At 43.9% G+C, this 13790-nt stretch overlaps 1 protein-coding gene across 1 annotated transcript in view; it reads left to right on the top strand.

Annotated features, from left to right (window-relative positions):
* The window catches only part of ATG7 (autophagy related 7), a 288071-nt gene extending 274715 nt beyond the window's left edge, over positions 1 to 13356 (top strand). The window contains exon 19 of the mRNA XM_088472722.1: positions 10916 to 13356. Coding sequence (XP_088328848.1) covers positions 10916 to 10948 — 33 coding nt within the window. The 3' untranslated portion in view covers positions 10949 to 13356. The remainder of the gene's footprint in view (positions 1 to 10915) is intronic.
* Positions 13357 to 13790: the final 434 nt, after the last annotated feature.

The following is a 13790-nucleotide window of genomic DNA, read 5'->3' as shown; positions in this document are numbered from 1 at the left end:
CCTGCTCATCAGCCCGACCAAAAGAAGTCTCACTCCAAAGACAACTTCCTTCACTGTAATTTCATCCGGGCATTTGTCCTTTCCCTTGCCATGGAAACATTCTCTTCACTGGCACATTTTCATCTGCCTTTTAAACACATGCTCATCTCGCCAAACCTGAAGAAACTATCTTTTGACCCAGCCTTTCTCTTCAACTAACACCCTATTTCTTGCTTTCTCTGTGCTTTCAAAATATTTGAGTGACTTGTGAGCTACTATCTATCTCATATCCTCTCCTCTCACTTCCCTTAACTATCTGCAGTGGGACTTCCTCTCCTCAAATTCCGTGGTGGTTGCACTCACAAACATGGTCAATGATTTCCTTCTCCATAATCATATTCCTGGATGTCTCTGCTACTTTTGATCCACCCTCTTCCGCTCTACCCATTTGGGGGAATAAGCCTTCGTGACAAAGTTCTTTCCTAGCCCACTTCCTACTTATCAAATCTGGAGGTCAAAATATCCAAAACGGAGCTTATGATCTTTGTTCCTCTCAAAGCTCCTGACCGTTTATAACACCACAGTTTCTTCAGTCTCCCAAGCCCCACTGCCTTAGTGTCCTGTTTGACTGCTCTCACTGCTTTAGTACTTACATACACCATCTCTCTCACAGTCCTGTCCCCTCCACTATAGAAATATTGCCAGAATACGCCCTTTTCTTACCTAGAGATGCTACTAAGGGCCATATTCAATTAGTTTCGCATCAGCGAGAAAGTTCTGCCTGCCCGACTTTTCACCTACATTGTGTGTTTTGGACGCGAAAACTCATCGTGCGCATCCCCGCTTTTCGCCTTTTTCAATTACAAACCAGACGAAAACTGCAAGCGGCGAATGCAGAACAGGCGGAATGTACTGTCAGAATAGGGGAAATCAGTGTGTACCCCCAAAAAATATGCACTAACATTGGGGATCAATGTAGCAGTGTTCCAATAGCCCTAATAAAACTTACTGGGGTACTGAAGTTGTTTAAAATCCTTGTTAGTAGCGTCCTTGTAAAAGTGGTGAAGAATGGCATAAAGCAGTATTTTTTTGGTGAAAATAAGTAGTCCTGTCAAATTTGGGATACTTGAAAATGGGTGCTAGTATATTTTTATGTCTCTAAAGTGAACTTTTAAAAAAAACATGAAAAACCACCCTCATACATGCACCTGCAATCCCAAAAACGCTTGGCCCCTCCTTATAGCACCCCAAGAAGTCTATTTCGCTAGTTTTTATGATTGTCCCCCTACTTTGTACTTTTTGGCCCCCAAAATGAAAGTACTTTTTTGGGGTGTTATGTTTTTTCCCCGGATTGTTTGACACAGTTGTCTTTGGGGGACGGTGCCAAGGGTTCTGGGTCATTTCCCCACGTCTGCACCCTAAAATAAAAATGTAGCACTTCATTTCACCTGCTATTCTTAGGCAAATCTTTTTCGCCTATTACATTGCATTGACTTTCCGCGTAGGCGAAAACCGGCTGGAATTGAATTTGGAGATAAGTTACGACCACGCGAATAGCCGAGATCGTCGATACTTTTTCGCGGAAAACGACTTTTCGCTTTAATTGAATACGGCCCTAAGGGTGAAATTCAATTAGCCCCGTTAAGTTAACAGGTGCTAATTGATCGCCATCAGCTATTCAGTTAAACCCGACTTTACAGAGATTTATTTTCGAGTCTCAAAAGACCCGAACAGAAATCCTCGATAAGTATGCATTTAACAGGTAAAAACACCAAGTTAACGCATAAGTCTGTGAACTTTTCACAAACTTTGAGTTGACACCGGTTAACTGCACTTAACGCCCCTTTTTAACACTCGTTAAACAGAGGCTTGGGTGAAAAAGGGAGTCTAATTGAAATGCCTCAGGTGCCTTTTTCACCCATGCAAATTTAACAGGCAGAATTGAATTCCCCCCTTATCCGTTTATCCGTTCTCACATCACCTCCTGTCTTGACTACTGTAAGCTCTTCCTGTCTGGCATTCCCTCGCCCATCTATTCCTATTGTAATCCATTTAAAATGTTGCAGTAAATTGATCTTCCTCTGTCGTTGTTTCCCATCTGCTGCACCATCTGCAAATACCTATATTGGATTCCTATATCCTTCAACAGCCAATTAAAATCACTTATGCTGCGTACACACTTGCCGATATTATTAACGATATTGTTATCATTCAATCGTGCGCAATATCGGCAAGTATGTATGCAAGATATCGCTAACGATGCGCGCTCCCACGGATTGTTAATGATATCTTTCATCACCTGAACATGCAGGCCAACCTGACGATGGCCCTCATTCAGACCCACTCGCGAGCAGCTGTCCGCTCGCAAGTGGGTCGATGGTCCGCACTGCGCATGCGCACGACGGAGGGAGCTCCGTCGTGCGCATGCGCGAGACACGACGAGCGAAGGACTTTCCTTCGCTCGGAGTGTCTCATCAAAGGGGGCGTGCTGTCGATGGTGACTGACAGCACGCCCCCTTTGGTGGGCGTGCCCGCCAGACGGAGGCGTTCCCAAGGGAACGCCTACCGTCTGAAGCCGGCCCCACTGACATCACTAGTGATGTCAGTGGGAGTGATTTTGGCTCTGATAGAGCCAAAATCACTCCTGGCCTTGCGGTTGAAAAACTCAACCGCAGGCTTTTACTCGCAGTTCCAATAGTCGCGATGGTCAAGACCATCATTCTGCACGTTCGTATATGCTGTGGGTGGTGACCCACAGCTATACGAGCGTCCAGAAGGACGCTCCATATTAATGGAGGTGGGCCCTGATTCAGAGCGAGCGCTCTGGTCAGAGCGTCCGGCTCTGAATCAGGGCCGATATCCTCAGGTTGTGTACGTTCAGGGATGCTGCCGATGACGTCACTGAACTATATCGTTCAGTGTATTGGCTCAGTGTCGTTAACTACATTGAGCCGGCAAATCTTAACAATATCGCTAATGGAGCGAATCGTCAAGTGTGTATGTGCCTTACCCTCATCAGCAAAGCCCTCAGTAACATCATCTCTTTATACATGTCAAATCCCTTCTTCCAGTTCTTCCCATCTTGCCTCTTACCCTGGCACGCTCACCTCTTATCTGACTACCACCTCTCACTCCCACCTACAATACTGATCTGACTCTTCCAATATTTAAACGGTCTCCATAAATCCATCTCTTTATTAGAGGTTGCCCTACTCCCATCTACAGTATACAGCCCACACTAACTCCCCATTCTCCATTCTAAGCCACACTCGCTCCTCTTGTTTCAGTTGTACCCTCTCCCAATTTCCAAATTTGTTGTTGCTTTATGTATGCCCTGTTAAGCCCTGTGATGCATTACAAATCAACAACAATGTAATCACTATAGTGCTTTCTGCATTTTTCCACAATTTTCAAATTATTATGGATATGGAGGATTTATCCCATTATTATTTATATGTCTTTAATAGTAATCCTTTAACATCTGACATGGCTACAACAGAGACCTTGCTCATGACATATGTTTTTAATGCATGCTAGTTTTCTTCTAGTTATGTGTTTGGTTGCCTAGCAATGAGATGTACCTCATTGTTGTCAATCAACTGCAGCTTCCTGTGGGCGTGTCATTTGGAGTGTGGGCATTTAAACTTTGATTTTCATGGTACATTATAGTCTGTGCTATCATAACGATATTTGCTTCAGTGACTGAAAGTGTCAACTGTTTTGTCAACAAAGATTTGCTTGTATTTCAAAAAAACCCTGTGACTGCATATCTTTTTTTTATGTGTGTGTGTGTATGTATATATATATATATATATATATATATATATATATGTATAATGCATATTGATTTTCCCTTTAATAGCATGCTATTGTAACATTTCAACAGCATACCTGCTTTAATCAATTAGTTTTGCCATGCCCAGAGCACTACATGTCATTTTTTTGTTGTAACATGAACATATAGCTGGTCCTCTTGCTTTATATACAGTACATATAGCAAGGCAAACCATTACATGATGATTATCTATCTATCTGTCGTATCTATGTGTGTGTTTTGCGCTTCCATTGACACTCAATTTATCTGTTACTTCAGTAGCACTAAAGCTGGGTACACAACCCGCCGACCTGATGACTGGTAAATGTATACACCCCAATCGTCTGCCCTATGTGCCGTGCTTGACAGCTCAAATGGGAAGGCATTTAAATGACTCGCCCAGTTGAGCTTTCAATCACCGCCGTGTTCCAGCCGCATTTGTATGGGAGATCGGCGGGTGGCCCGTACACACCAGCAGATGACCGGCTATTAGCTGTGCTACACAGCAGATCGCATATGTCAGTGTACAACGTTGTTCACAGACATATCCGCTGTACACACCTGTTGTTACACTATAGATATATCGCTCATTCGATGGAACGGGTGATCTATCTATCAGTGTGTATCCAGCTTAACTTAATCCCATCTACTGTATGTCAGTGAAAAATGTGTTTTCGTTGACCGGTATGAAATATTCCCTTCAACTAGATGGCACTTTACTACATAACATTTCATAAGGGGTTGGCTACATTATTTTTAAGCAAGAATTTTATCTGCTGAGTCTATCAAAGAGCAACCTGGGCTCACAGTTGGTTAATGATTTTAGTTTAGTTTAATTAGTAACATATTGAGTCACTTTACTTACATTTGGTTCCACTCTAAACAGCCTGAACAGGAGGGAAATACATTCACATGGAAATCTGTTTATATGTACAAGTCCCAGAACATTACCTTCATTTGTCAGTAAATATGTCAGTTTAGAAAGTTCATGAAAAGATTAAAGTATGTTTAGGTGATAGGCTCCAGATGCAATATTAAAACCTTGTGATTTCTTTGTCTAGCAGGGTCGTGAGCAGCAGGCCACAGCCTCACAACATCTTACCTTGTGTCGGCAAGTGGGTCTCTCCTCCTCTGCGGCGCCATCTTCCCAGTGATATTTGGCAGGATGACGCATGTGCACGAAGTTGTCACTGGGAAGATGACCCCCACAGAGGAGAGGGACCTGATTGCCAGCACAAGGGAAGTATTCACTTACTCATTAAAAATACGCTTATGCTGTCAAGTCCAATCTTCAAATGCAAATAGCATTTATTTTGCATAAAGTTGTGCCTGATTCTGACACCCTGCTGACAGACATTTTGTGGACTGAGACGATATTTGTGAGAATGCAGCAGGGCCGTAACTAGGGTTGAGCGGCACCATTGCTGCCTCACTGTCCTTGCTTTTGGCTAGTAGGGTGCCTGAAAAGGGCAGCCTGCAGCCAGGATCACTGCTGCAGTGCCGCCATGAGCGTCCTTTGGATACATCAGAAAGGCACCCTGCAGTCTGAACATCCTCAGGGCCACCAGCACCGGTAAGTGCAGCACTGATGGGAGAGTCTTGAGGACGCTGCAATCGGCTGCTCAGACTGCAGAGGTCCAGTTGAGCCCTCTTATGGAAATGGACTGCAGCCAATACACCTCTTCCTTACTCTGACCTGTTACCGTACCTCCCAACCACCCCGATTTCAGAGGAATAGTCCCGCTTTACAGGCACTGTCCCACACACACGGCCAGACCCCCTAAACGTCATGGACAAGGGGCGTGGGCACAAGGCCACACCCCCTTTTTGCAAGTGCCTTTGGCATGAGCGAGATATCCCGAGGCTGCATCTGCTTATCTTTGGATGTATGCTGTTACATTCTCCCATCCTTCTCTGCAAACATTTGCTACTACACAGTGCAGCTGTCTACCATCACAATTTGATGTGCACCAACAGTTGTGCAAATCAAGGTGTACAATGAGTTCATCATTTTCTATGCGATGCGCAGGGACGCAAAGAGCCGCCACGTACCCGGGTACTGGTAGGGACATGGCCTAATTGCGGGAGGCGTTGGCACACCCCCTTAGAATAAAAAATACTATTTGCGTGTCAGGGAGGGGGGCGCTGTGAGCCCCTCAGCCTGGTGCAAGTCCAGGAGGGGGGCGATTTGTGTGATTGTTCCCCAACCAACAGGTAGTGGGCTGCTGACAGATAAGAGGAAGGGGGGGAACCCCACCGGGTAATTAGTACCCGCTCACTCCAACCTCTTTGCGCCCCTGGCGATGTGGAGCAGCAGTTTTGTACTTTTTGAATGATCTCAAATGTCTTCATAAAGTCTGTATAGAATAACACAAATAAGGAGGTGGTGTGCAGCCTCGGAGTCACAATAGCAGTAATACAACAAAACAGCATATACTGCAGAAAGAGGCTCCAAGTATAGGACACTCAACTGCAAACTCAAAATAAACACACACTTGTAACCAGTATGAATGATGAACATCATATCGGATCTGTATTGAAGAAATTTGCTCCTTAAAACACAATTTAATTTTCCATTAATGATATTTCAAAGGTAGATTCAAAGGAAATTTGAGGAAATATTACTTCACAGAAAGGGCAGTAGATCAGTGGAATAGCATCCCATCAGAGGTGGTAGAGGCTAAGACTGTAGAACAAATTAAACATACCTGGGATAAGCATAAGAATATCCTTACAAAGAACTGAGGATCACATAGGGTTGAGGTTGCAAAAGGTAAAGAAGGGCAGACTAGATGGGCCAAGTGGTTCTTATCTGCCATCAAATTCTATGTTTCTGTAAAAAAAAAATCATCACATCACAACCCATATAAAAAATAATAACATTTAAATATACATTGGGAATTTACCCGGAATAGATTAGGGCAGTTATATGTACCAGTAATTAAAGGAATTGAAAGACAAATAGTGACAGAAAATAAATGCATAGGAGCTTGTGAAGCACGTGTAGTGTACTGTGTTGTGGTATATAAGTGAGTGGAGGGAGAAATAAGTATAACTAGTGAAAAAATAAAGATGTAAATAACAAAACTAAAAATGCAGCGGTCGGAAAAACAATGTGGTATAGTAATCTACAACCAATTAGAAAATGTTAGGGTCTCCTAAAAAAAAATAATATAATATATATATATATATAAACAAGTCAGAAGTGTGCTTATGAACTGCCAGTGTACTTCTACTGTCCAATGTGTGCAGGATAAGGTGAACATCGGATGGGAAAGCACCAAAGCAGACAGAGAGCACTGATTAAGTGTAGAAGCATCTGCTGCCTCTCTGTTGTGAGGACACAGGGCCTGATTGCTCGCAAGCGGGACGATGGTTGCCCAGAGCGCTTGCGCACGACTGAGCCGGCTCCGTCGTGCGCATGCACTAGACTCTGGGGCTTGCGGCAACAAGACCCTACCACAAGAGTCCCGTCGCAAGCCCGATGGTCGCTATGGTCTTGACCATCTTCCTGGCCGCTCGCTATAGCTGTGGGTGGTCACCCACAGCTATGCGAGCGGCCAGGAGGCCGTTCTAAAAAAAAATATAGCCCGGCCCTGATTCAGAGCGAACGCTCTGTCAGAGCGTCCGGCTCTGAATCAGGGCCACAGTTCAGAGATCAGTCAGCTAAGTTCTGCCGATGAGAGTTCCCAAAATGCAAGGAAAATAAGTGGTATTACCTGGAAAGAGGGTGGGAGCAGGAGACCATGAGACCGTGACAGGAGGCGGCCGCTAGCGCTAGACTGAACTCCTCAAGCGAGTTAGACGTGCATCTCGCAGGAGACTAGTTGGAGCGGCTTTGTGAACAAGCCTCTGGTGAAACGTATGTGATAATCCCTGAGAGGAGATGCAGCTGACCACTTAGGTGGTGGGACTGGGCTCTTTATGTCATTAAGCCCCATCTCCGTCACAACAAAATGCCACAGATTTCAGGGAAGTAGTGAGGGGGCGGTGCTAAAAGGATGCGATTCTCTTCATTTTAGTCCACCCCACTCCCTTCGAACTTGCAATTCCAGGTATTATCTTCCCATCCAGCCCATTTCACTAATTGGTGGGTAAGATGTGGGAGATGTGGGCAGAAAATTCAGGAGTCCCCCGCACCTTCCAGGAGAGCAGGTATAAAATTGGAGGCTCTGACTGCAGCATTTGATGTTTAGCTGTCCTAGAAGTAAGGTGTCCATATTTGCTGATGGCAGTAACCTATGTAGATTAATTGACACCGAGCAGGATAGTAACTTAGCACAAGATTTAGGTAAACAAGTCTGTGGAATGACAGATTACATGTAATTTACATAAATTTAGGATTATGCATTTTATCTGTGGTAATATTAAATGAAATACAATTGGGAAAACTGACTTGGAAAAGGATTTAGGAAGGTTGTTCAAGCGGGATGTGTATGTAATGCCGGCTGTCGGGGTGCCTCCTGTCAAAATACCAACAGCGGCATACCGATGGTTGGTATCCCGATAGGGGTCGGGTAAGTATTCTTACTCTTCCCCCTCTCCTCCTAACCCTCCTTTCTTGTAACCTAACCCTAGCCCTCCCCGTTAGTGCCTGAACCTCAGTCTTCCCCCTTCGTGCCTAAACCTAACCCTCCCCCCTTAGTCCCTAACCCTCCTCCATAGGGTTGTCTAACCCCTCCCCCCCCACCCCCCAAAAAAAACCCAACCCCGCTACGCTGCCTAAACCTAATACAATAATTCTCAAAGGCATTATAGGATAATCAATGCTGCTTGGGTAAAGGTTCTAAAAGTCGCTGTTTGATTGGACAAAGCGCAGCAGCCAATCAGCTAATGACAACCATAAGCTACACAGCCTGCTTTCAGAGTTGGTTTCTTTCTGTATTACTAAGGGAAGTGAGTTGGGAATTTAAACGTTTTTTCTTTAAGGCTTAATAAGCACCTCTGATATCCATGTCAGTTCTAGTACTTCAAATGTTAACCTCAGAAAATGTGACATACTGTACACTCTACACAGTTTGTTTCGGACGGTGTGCTTATACATGAACATAGGCCACCAATTGTGTTGTGTCCTCGCTGAAGTTATAATGTGTTTGCAGAGTTAAAGTAACTTACAATAGCACTTATGTGGATAAGCTCCCTCTGATTGGATATAGTAATAAAATAATGATAGTAAAGTGACAATATTGACATAGTGCAATGTGGACATTTGCTATCGGTAACACAGCAAAAATTTTCTCTTGCACATTATATAGAAATAGGTAAAGCCAAAGATTTAGTTGCTCACATACTAGAATAGAGATTACCGGCTTCCTACTATTATAGCTAAGGAATAAAACTATTCTCTTAATGAGCTGGAACATATGCAAATAGGTTAAAAATACGGTATATTGAATTGCAAGCTGCCAGTGGAAACCTACAGGTCACTGTATGCCAGTACTTGCACTTGTTTGGTTCTAGAACCAGGCTTTCCCGCAAATCTCGGACTGCCCCCAGGTGTCCTTAGTTCCCGAGCAAGGTATTGTCTTGTGGGAATCAGTATGTAATACTTACAGACGGGATCCATGCAGTCAGAATCCCGACGCCTGGATCCCGACAGGGTTAACATACAGACACTTGGTGGTCGGTATACTAACCCTCCCTCTCACCCTAACCCTCCCTCTCTGGTGCCTAAACCTAACCTCCCCACACCCTAAACAACCCTCCCCCCTTAGTGCCTAACCCTCCCCCTAGTGCCTAACCCCAGCCCTCCCCCCCACCCCTCTACTTACCTTCAGCATCCCGGCATCTGTATTCTGGTAATGGTAAGCGTCGGCATCCAGACCATAGGGGTCTTCAACCTTTGACAATGTGGGCCACATTAAAAGATTCAACGAAGCCTGAGGGCCACTAAGCTGTACTGCGGTATTTAGACTCTGCCCCCTCCTACAATTTTAATTAGGTCCTAGAACAACTTCCTCCTCCCACAATTATAATTATTCCCCATAACTGTCCCGCTTTCTCCATTAATTACGTCAGATAATTGCCCCCATCAAACAATTATGTCCCATAACTGCCCTCTGTAGTGCCCCCAGTATTATTCCCCCCTATGCAGTGCCCCCAGTAGTGGTCCCCACTATGCAGTGCCCCTTATACAGTGCCCCCAGTAGTGGTCCCCGCTATGCAGTGCCCCTTTTATAGGGCCCCCAGTAGTAGTCTGTCCTATGCAGTGCCCCCACCCCTATACAGTGCCCTTACATATATAGGACAAAGATACAAACAAAAACAACACTTACCTGAATCCCCGCGCTTTTCCACTGTCCGCTCCTCTGTCCTCCCGGCCCGCTCTGTACTATGGGAGAGACTTCATGACGTTTCTCCCATCACCCACTGCGGGAGCCGGAAGGTGGCGCGAACTCCGTGAGCTCCGGTCGTGGGTGCAGCAGCCAATGAGATTCTGTCTGACTCTCATTAGCAGCTAAAATAAACACACCGCCGCCGGGTAGTACGAGTGTACTACCCGGCGGCGGTGTTTGTTTCTGTGTAGTGCGGACCGCACTACACTAACCATCGGTGGGTCACGGGTAACAGCGCCACCGGTTGAAGACCCCTGACCCAGATGCTGTATTCATAGTACTGATATATATATATATATATATATATATATATATATATAAATACAGACATTCTCATGTAAAACAAATATTCAGCATTTTCTCATGAGAGTTTAGTAACTTATGGAACTATTTATTTACTTTAAACAAGCAGCATAACTGATATGGGAGTCATCTATGCACAATGCTATATGGGTGTGTGTTGATAAAGAAAAATAAGGTGAATGTAAAATATACCTAGAAAGAGAACATATTCCCTCCCACGGGTAACGTGTCTACTACAGTGTGTATAAAGGCATGGTGATTTGGGGAATAATAAAATCTATTGATGATATAATAAGGACAGGCTCATTCGATGTATGCATATTACTTCTCTTATGCCTGAAGCCTATGAGGTGCCAGGATTGCTTCTAGAGAACCCAGGTTAACTCTTCACTAAAGCACATTTTGTGCGGCATCAGTCAATAATATACTTTTATATTACAGTATACATGAATGTATCCTCATTATTGATCTCTCTTTTTTCCAGATCTGGGACATGAGTGATGACGAAGTGATCTAAACGCAGAGATCCCACGTCCTGGCTCTGTGCAGTAGACGAGGGGTAAATTGGCCTCCTGCTTTCCCGACTGCAAACACGTACAACATGCTCCTTTTATCTCTCGGTTTCATCTCATAGAATAATCTCTTTTTGAACAGGACTCTACATTTTTATTACTGTAGACAATCACTAAATGTATTTTTTTATGTGTTTCTCTAATGTTTATTCCCAGATACCATCTATGTAAAGATCAAAAATGGACTTTTCGTTTGATCATCTCTCTATAAATATATTTTTGTTCAGTTAAAACAGATAAATTCCAGAGCACCTATATTAGATATACAAATAGGCACATATGGTAGTATATAGTTGAAATAAGTATGAACATATGCAATGCTAAGCATGGATATATGTACCAAAGCCACCCATTAGTAATAAAATGAATAAGTACTTTTCTTTGACCTCTTGCCTATAGAATAATAAAATATGTCTAGGCGAGTATAACCTGCAGGGGCAGTAGTGAGCTCATATGTACAGTATAGCAAACATTTGGACTTGCAACCATCTAGGTAAGTGGTGTTGTCTAATGGGGCTCCTACATCTGAGATGGATTGCCCCAATCACCCGGCGGGGAAATTTAACAAGTTGGACAATTTCGATTTTCCAACCAGAAAATGGTAGAATTGGCGAGTCAGGGATTTTTTACATCTTGAATTTACCTGATCCGGCGACGGATGGCCGATCATTTATGGCCCAGGATCAGATGGTGTATGGGGTTGAGTAAGTAGAACAGGGAATCGGGCCCGTAGATAGATGGCCCGCATTAGTTAGTGTGGTGGGGAAATATATATTGCAAAGATTAAATAAAAGATGTTATAAAATAGATAAATTCGATGTTCTCAGGAAATATTAAGGCCACAGAAAAGACTTGAAGGGTTAAAGATTACAGTACGTCCAGGGTTCTGGTTACAAATACTCTGGGGCCTCTACATTCAGTTCAGGTGCAGGTAAAAAGTTAAACCATACCACAGTTTAAAATATGTCAAATGTAGTTATAGTAAAATTTATCAAATACTCATAAAATGTGTAGTCTTTTTATTTGAATACTCCAATTATTAGGGAACATTTATATGACCAGAAGACTGCAAGCCAAACTATCACATACTGTATACAATGCTCCCTTCGTTGATGCACTGACCCTCCTGCCGAAATCAGTATTGCAATTCAGTGTCTGCCTGTGTTAATAATCAGTTGATTTATTTAAACCTTCAACAACAACAAAATAAGTTTCTTTAAGCCAAACAGACAGCCTCTCAGTATGTACAATTACAATTTTAAAATAGCATTTATAAGAAAATGAATATAGTTTATATACATGCACACATAAACGGGCATGTGTACAGTAAGTATACAAAGGGAATGGGATATACAAAAGAAAAATCATTTAAAATAAAGTCGTGTTTGACAGTTTTATACTCTTGTGAATATGTACACTTTCATTACATTCATACATTTAAAAGAAAAACAATAATTTACAAACTTTATCACTACGATATAATAACCAACTTGTCATATGGGGAGAAGGTTTAAAACATTTATTTGCTCTACTGTATATCAGAGTTTTATAACAGTGCAGTTTGTTTATAACATAATAATAAATGTATTTGTTTATTACCATAAGAAGCAACGGTAGCAGCTATCATAGAAATGTTCATTTTATGATGGTTGTATTTAATACAGTTGTTTCTACGCTGTCTATTGTTTTTACAATATAATCTCCTGAGCCACAGAACTTTTACCTGACAACACCTGTTACAGACTTCTAGTTTCAAATATTTTATGGTCAATGTTAGTGGTTCTTATGTTCTGGTATTGTATAAGGTTTCCTCATGTCTGTTTTGACTGTCATGCTTATTTTTGCAGCTTTATCAGGTGGATGCGGTCAGAAGGCCGACCACTAGGATTCCAGTGGTCAGAATGCCAACACTGGAATCCTGACACTAGTCAGCAGGGGCCTGAGAGGGGGGCAACGGGTACAATTTGCCCGGGCTTCCAGAGGGGCCCGGGTCCGGCGCCGCCCCCCTCTCCCTTACTCCCTCCCTCGCAGCAGCCCAGCACACAGCAGCAGCCACAGCAATCTCCGATGCCTGAGGGGGGGAGTGATCACACTGAAAGCGCCCCCCCCATGGCTTTGCGCTGTGCTGAGGGGCTCACAGCACTCCCTCCCCGGTGCGCAGCACTGCAAAAGGTTTTTCTTTTTTAAGGGGGTGTGGCCACGCCTCCCACTATTAGGCCACGCCCCTTTTTTACCGGGGCCTGGCGGTGCTCCCTACACCCCTGCTAGTCAGAATACCGGCGCCGGCATCTCGAAAGCCGGAATCCCAAAGAGAAGTACTGGGGTTAGGGGGAGTTTTAGGCACTAGGGGGAGGGTGAGGGTTAGACTGCGGGGGAGGGAGGGATAGGGGTTAGGCTTGCTGCAGGGAGGGAGGGATAGGGCTTGCTTACTTGGGGGCATCGGCATTCTAATCTGGTTGGGTTGCCGGCATCGGGATTCTGACCGCCGGGATCTCGGGCGCCGCCATCCCGTACCCAACCCATTATCAGGCACATTACATCTCCCCATTGTCTAGTTTACTGCTCATCAGTGTTGAGTGTATGGTCCCATTGTGATTGGCTACCATCGCAGGTTTCTATCACAGCAGATAAACCCTAATAACTAGGAGCTTTATACGCAGCATATACAGTGGTGGAGCCGATACATTGCAGGGTAGGCCTGTGATATCACATGGTTACTGAACTTGTGCAGCTTTTGCAAGGGAGACCGGAACCAGGTTTTCTCTGCAAGGCACGACTAGTAAGATC

This window comes from Taudactylus pleione, unplaced genomic scaffold (assembly GCF_031769625.1).
Source record: "Taudactylus pleione unplaced genomic scaffold, aTauple2 ptg000128l, whole genome shotgun sequence".
Taxonomy (NCBI): domain Eukaryota; kingdom Metazoa; phylum Chordata; class Amphibia; order Anura; family Myobatrachidae; genus Taudactylus; species Taudactylus pleione.
Note: the sequence above shows the minus strand (reverse complement) of the source record. Positions and strands in the feature narration are given on the sequence as shown.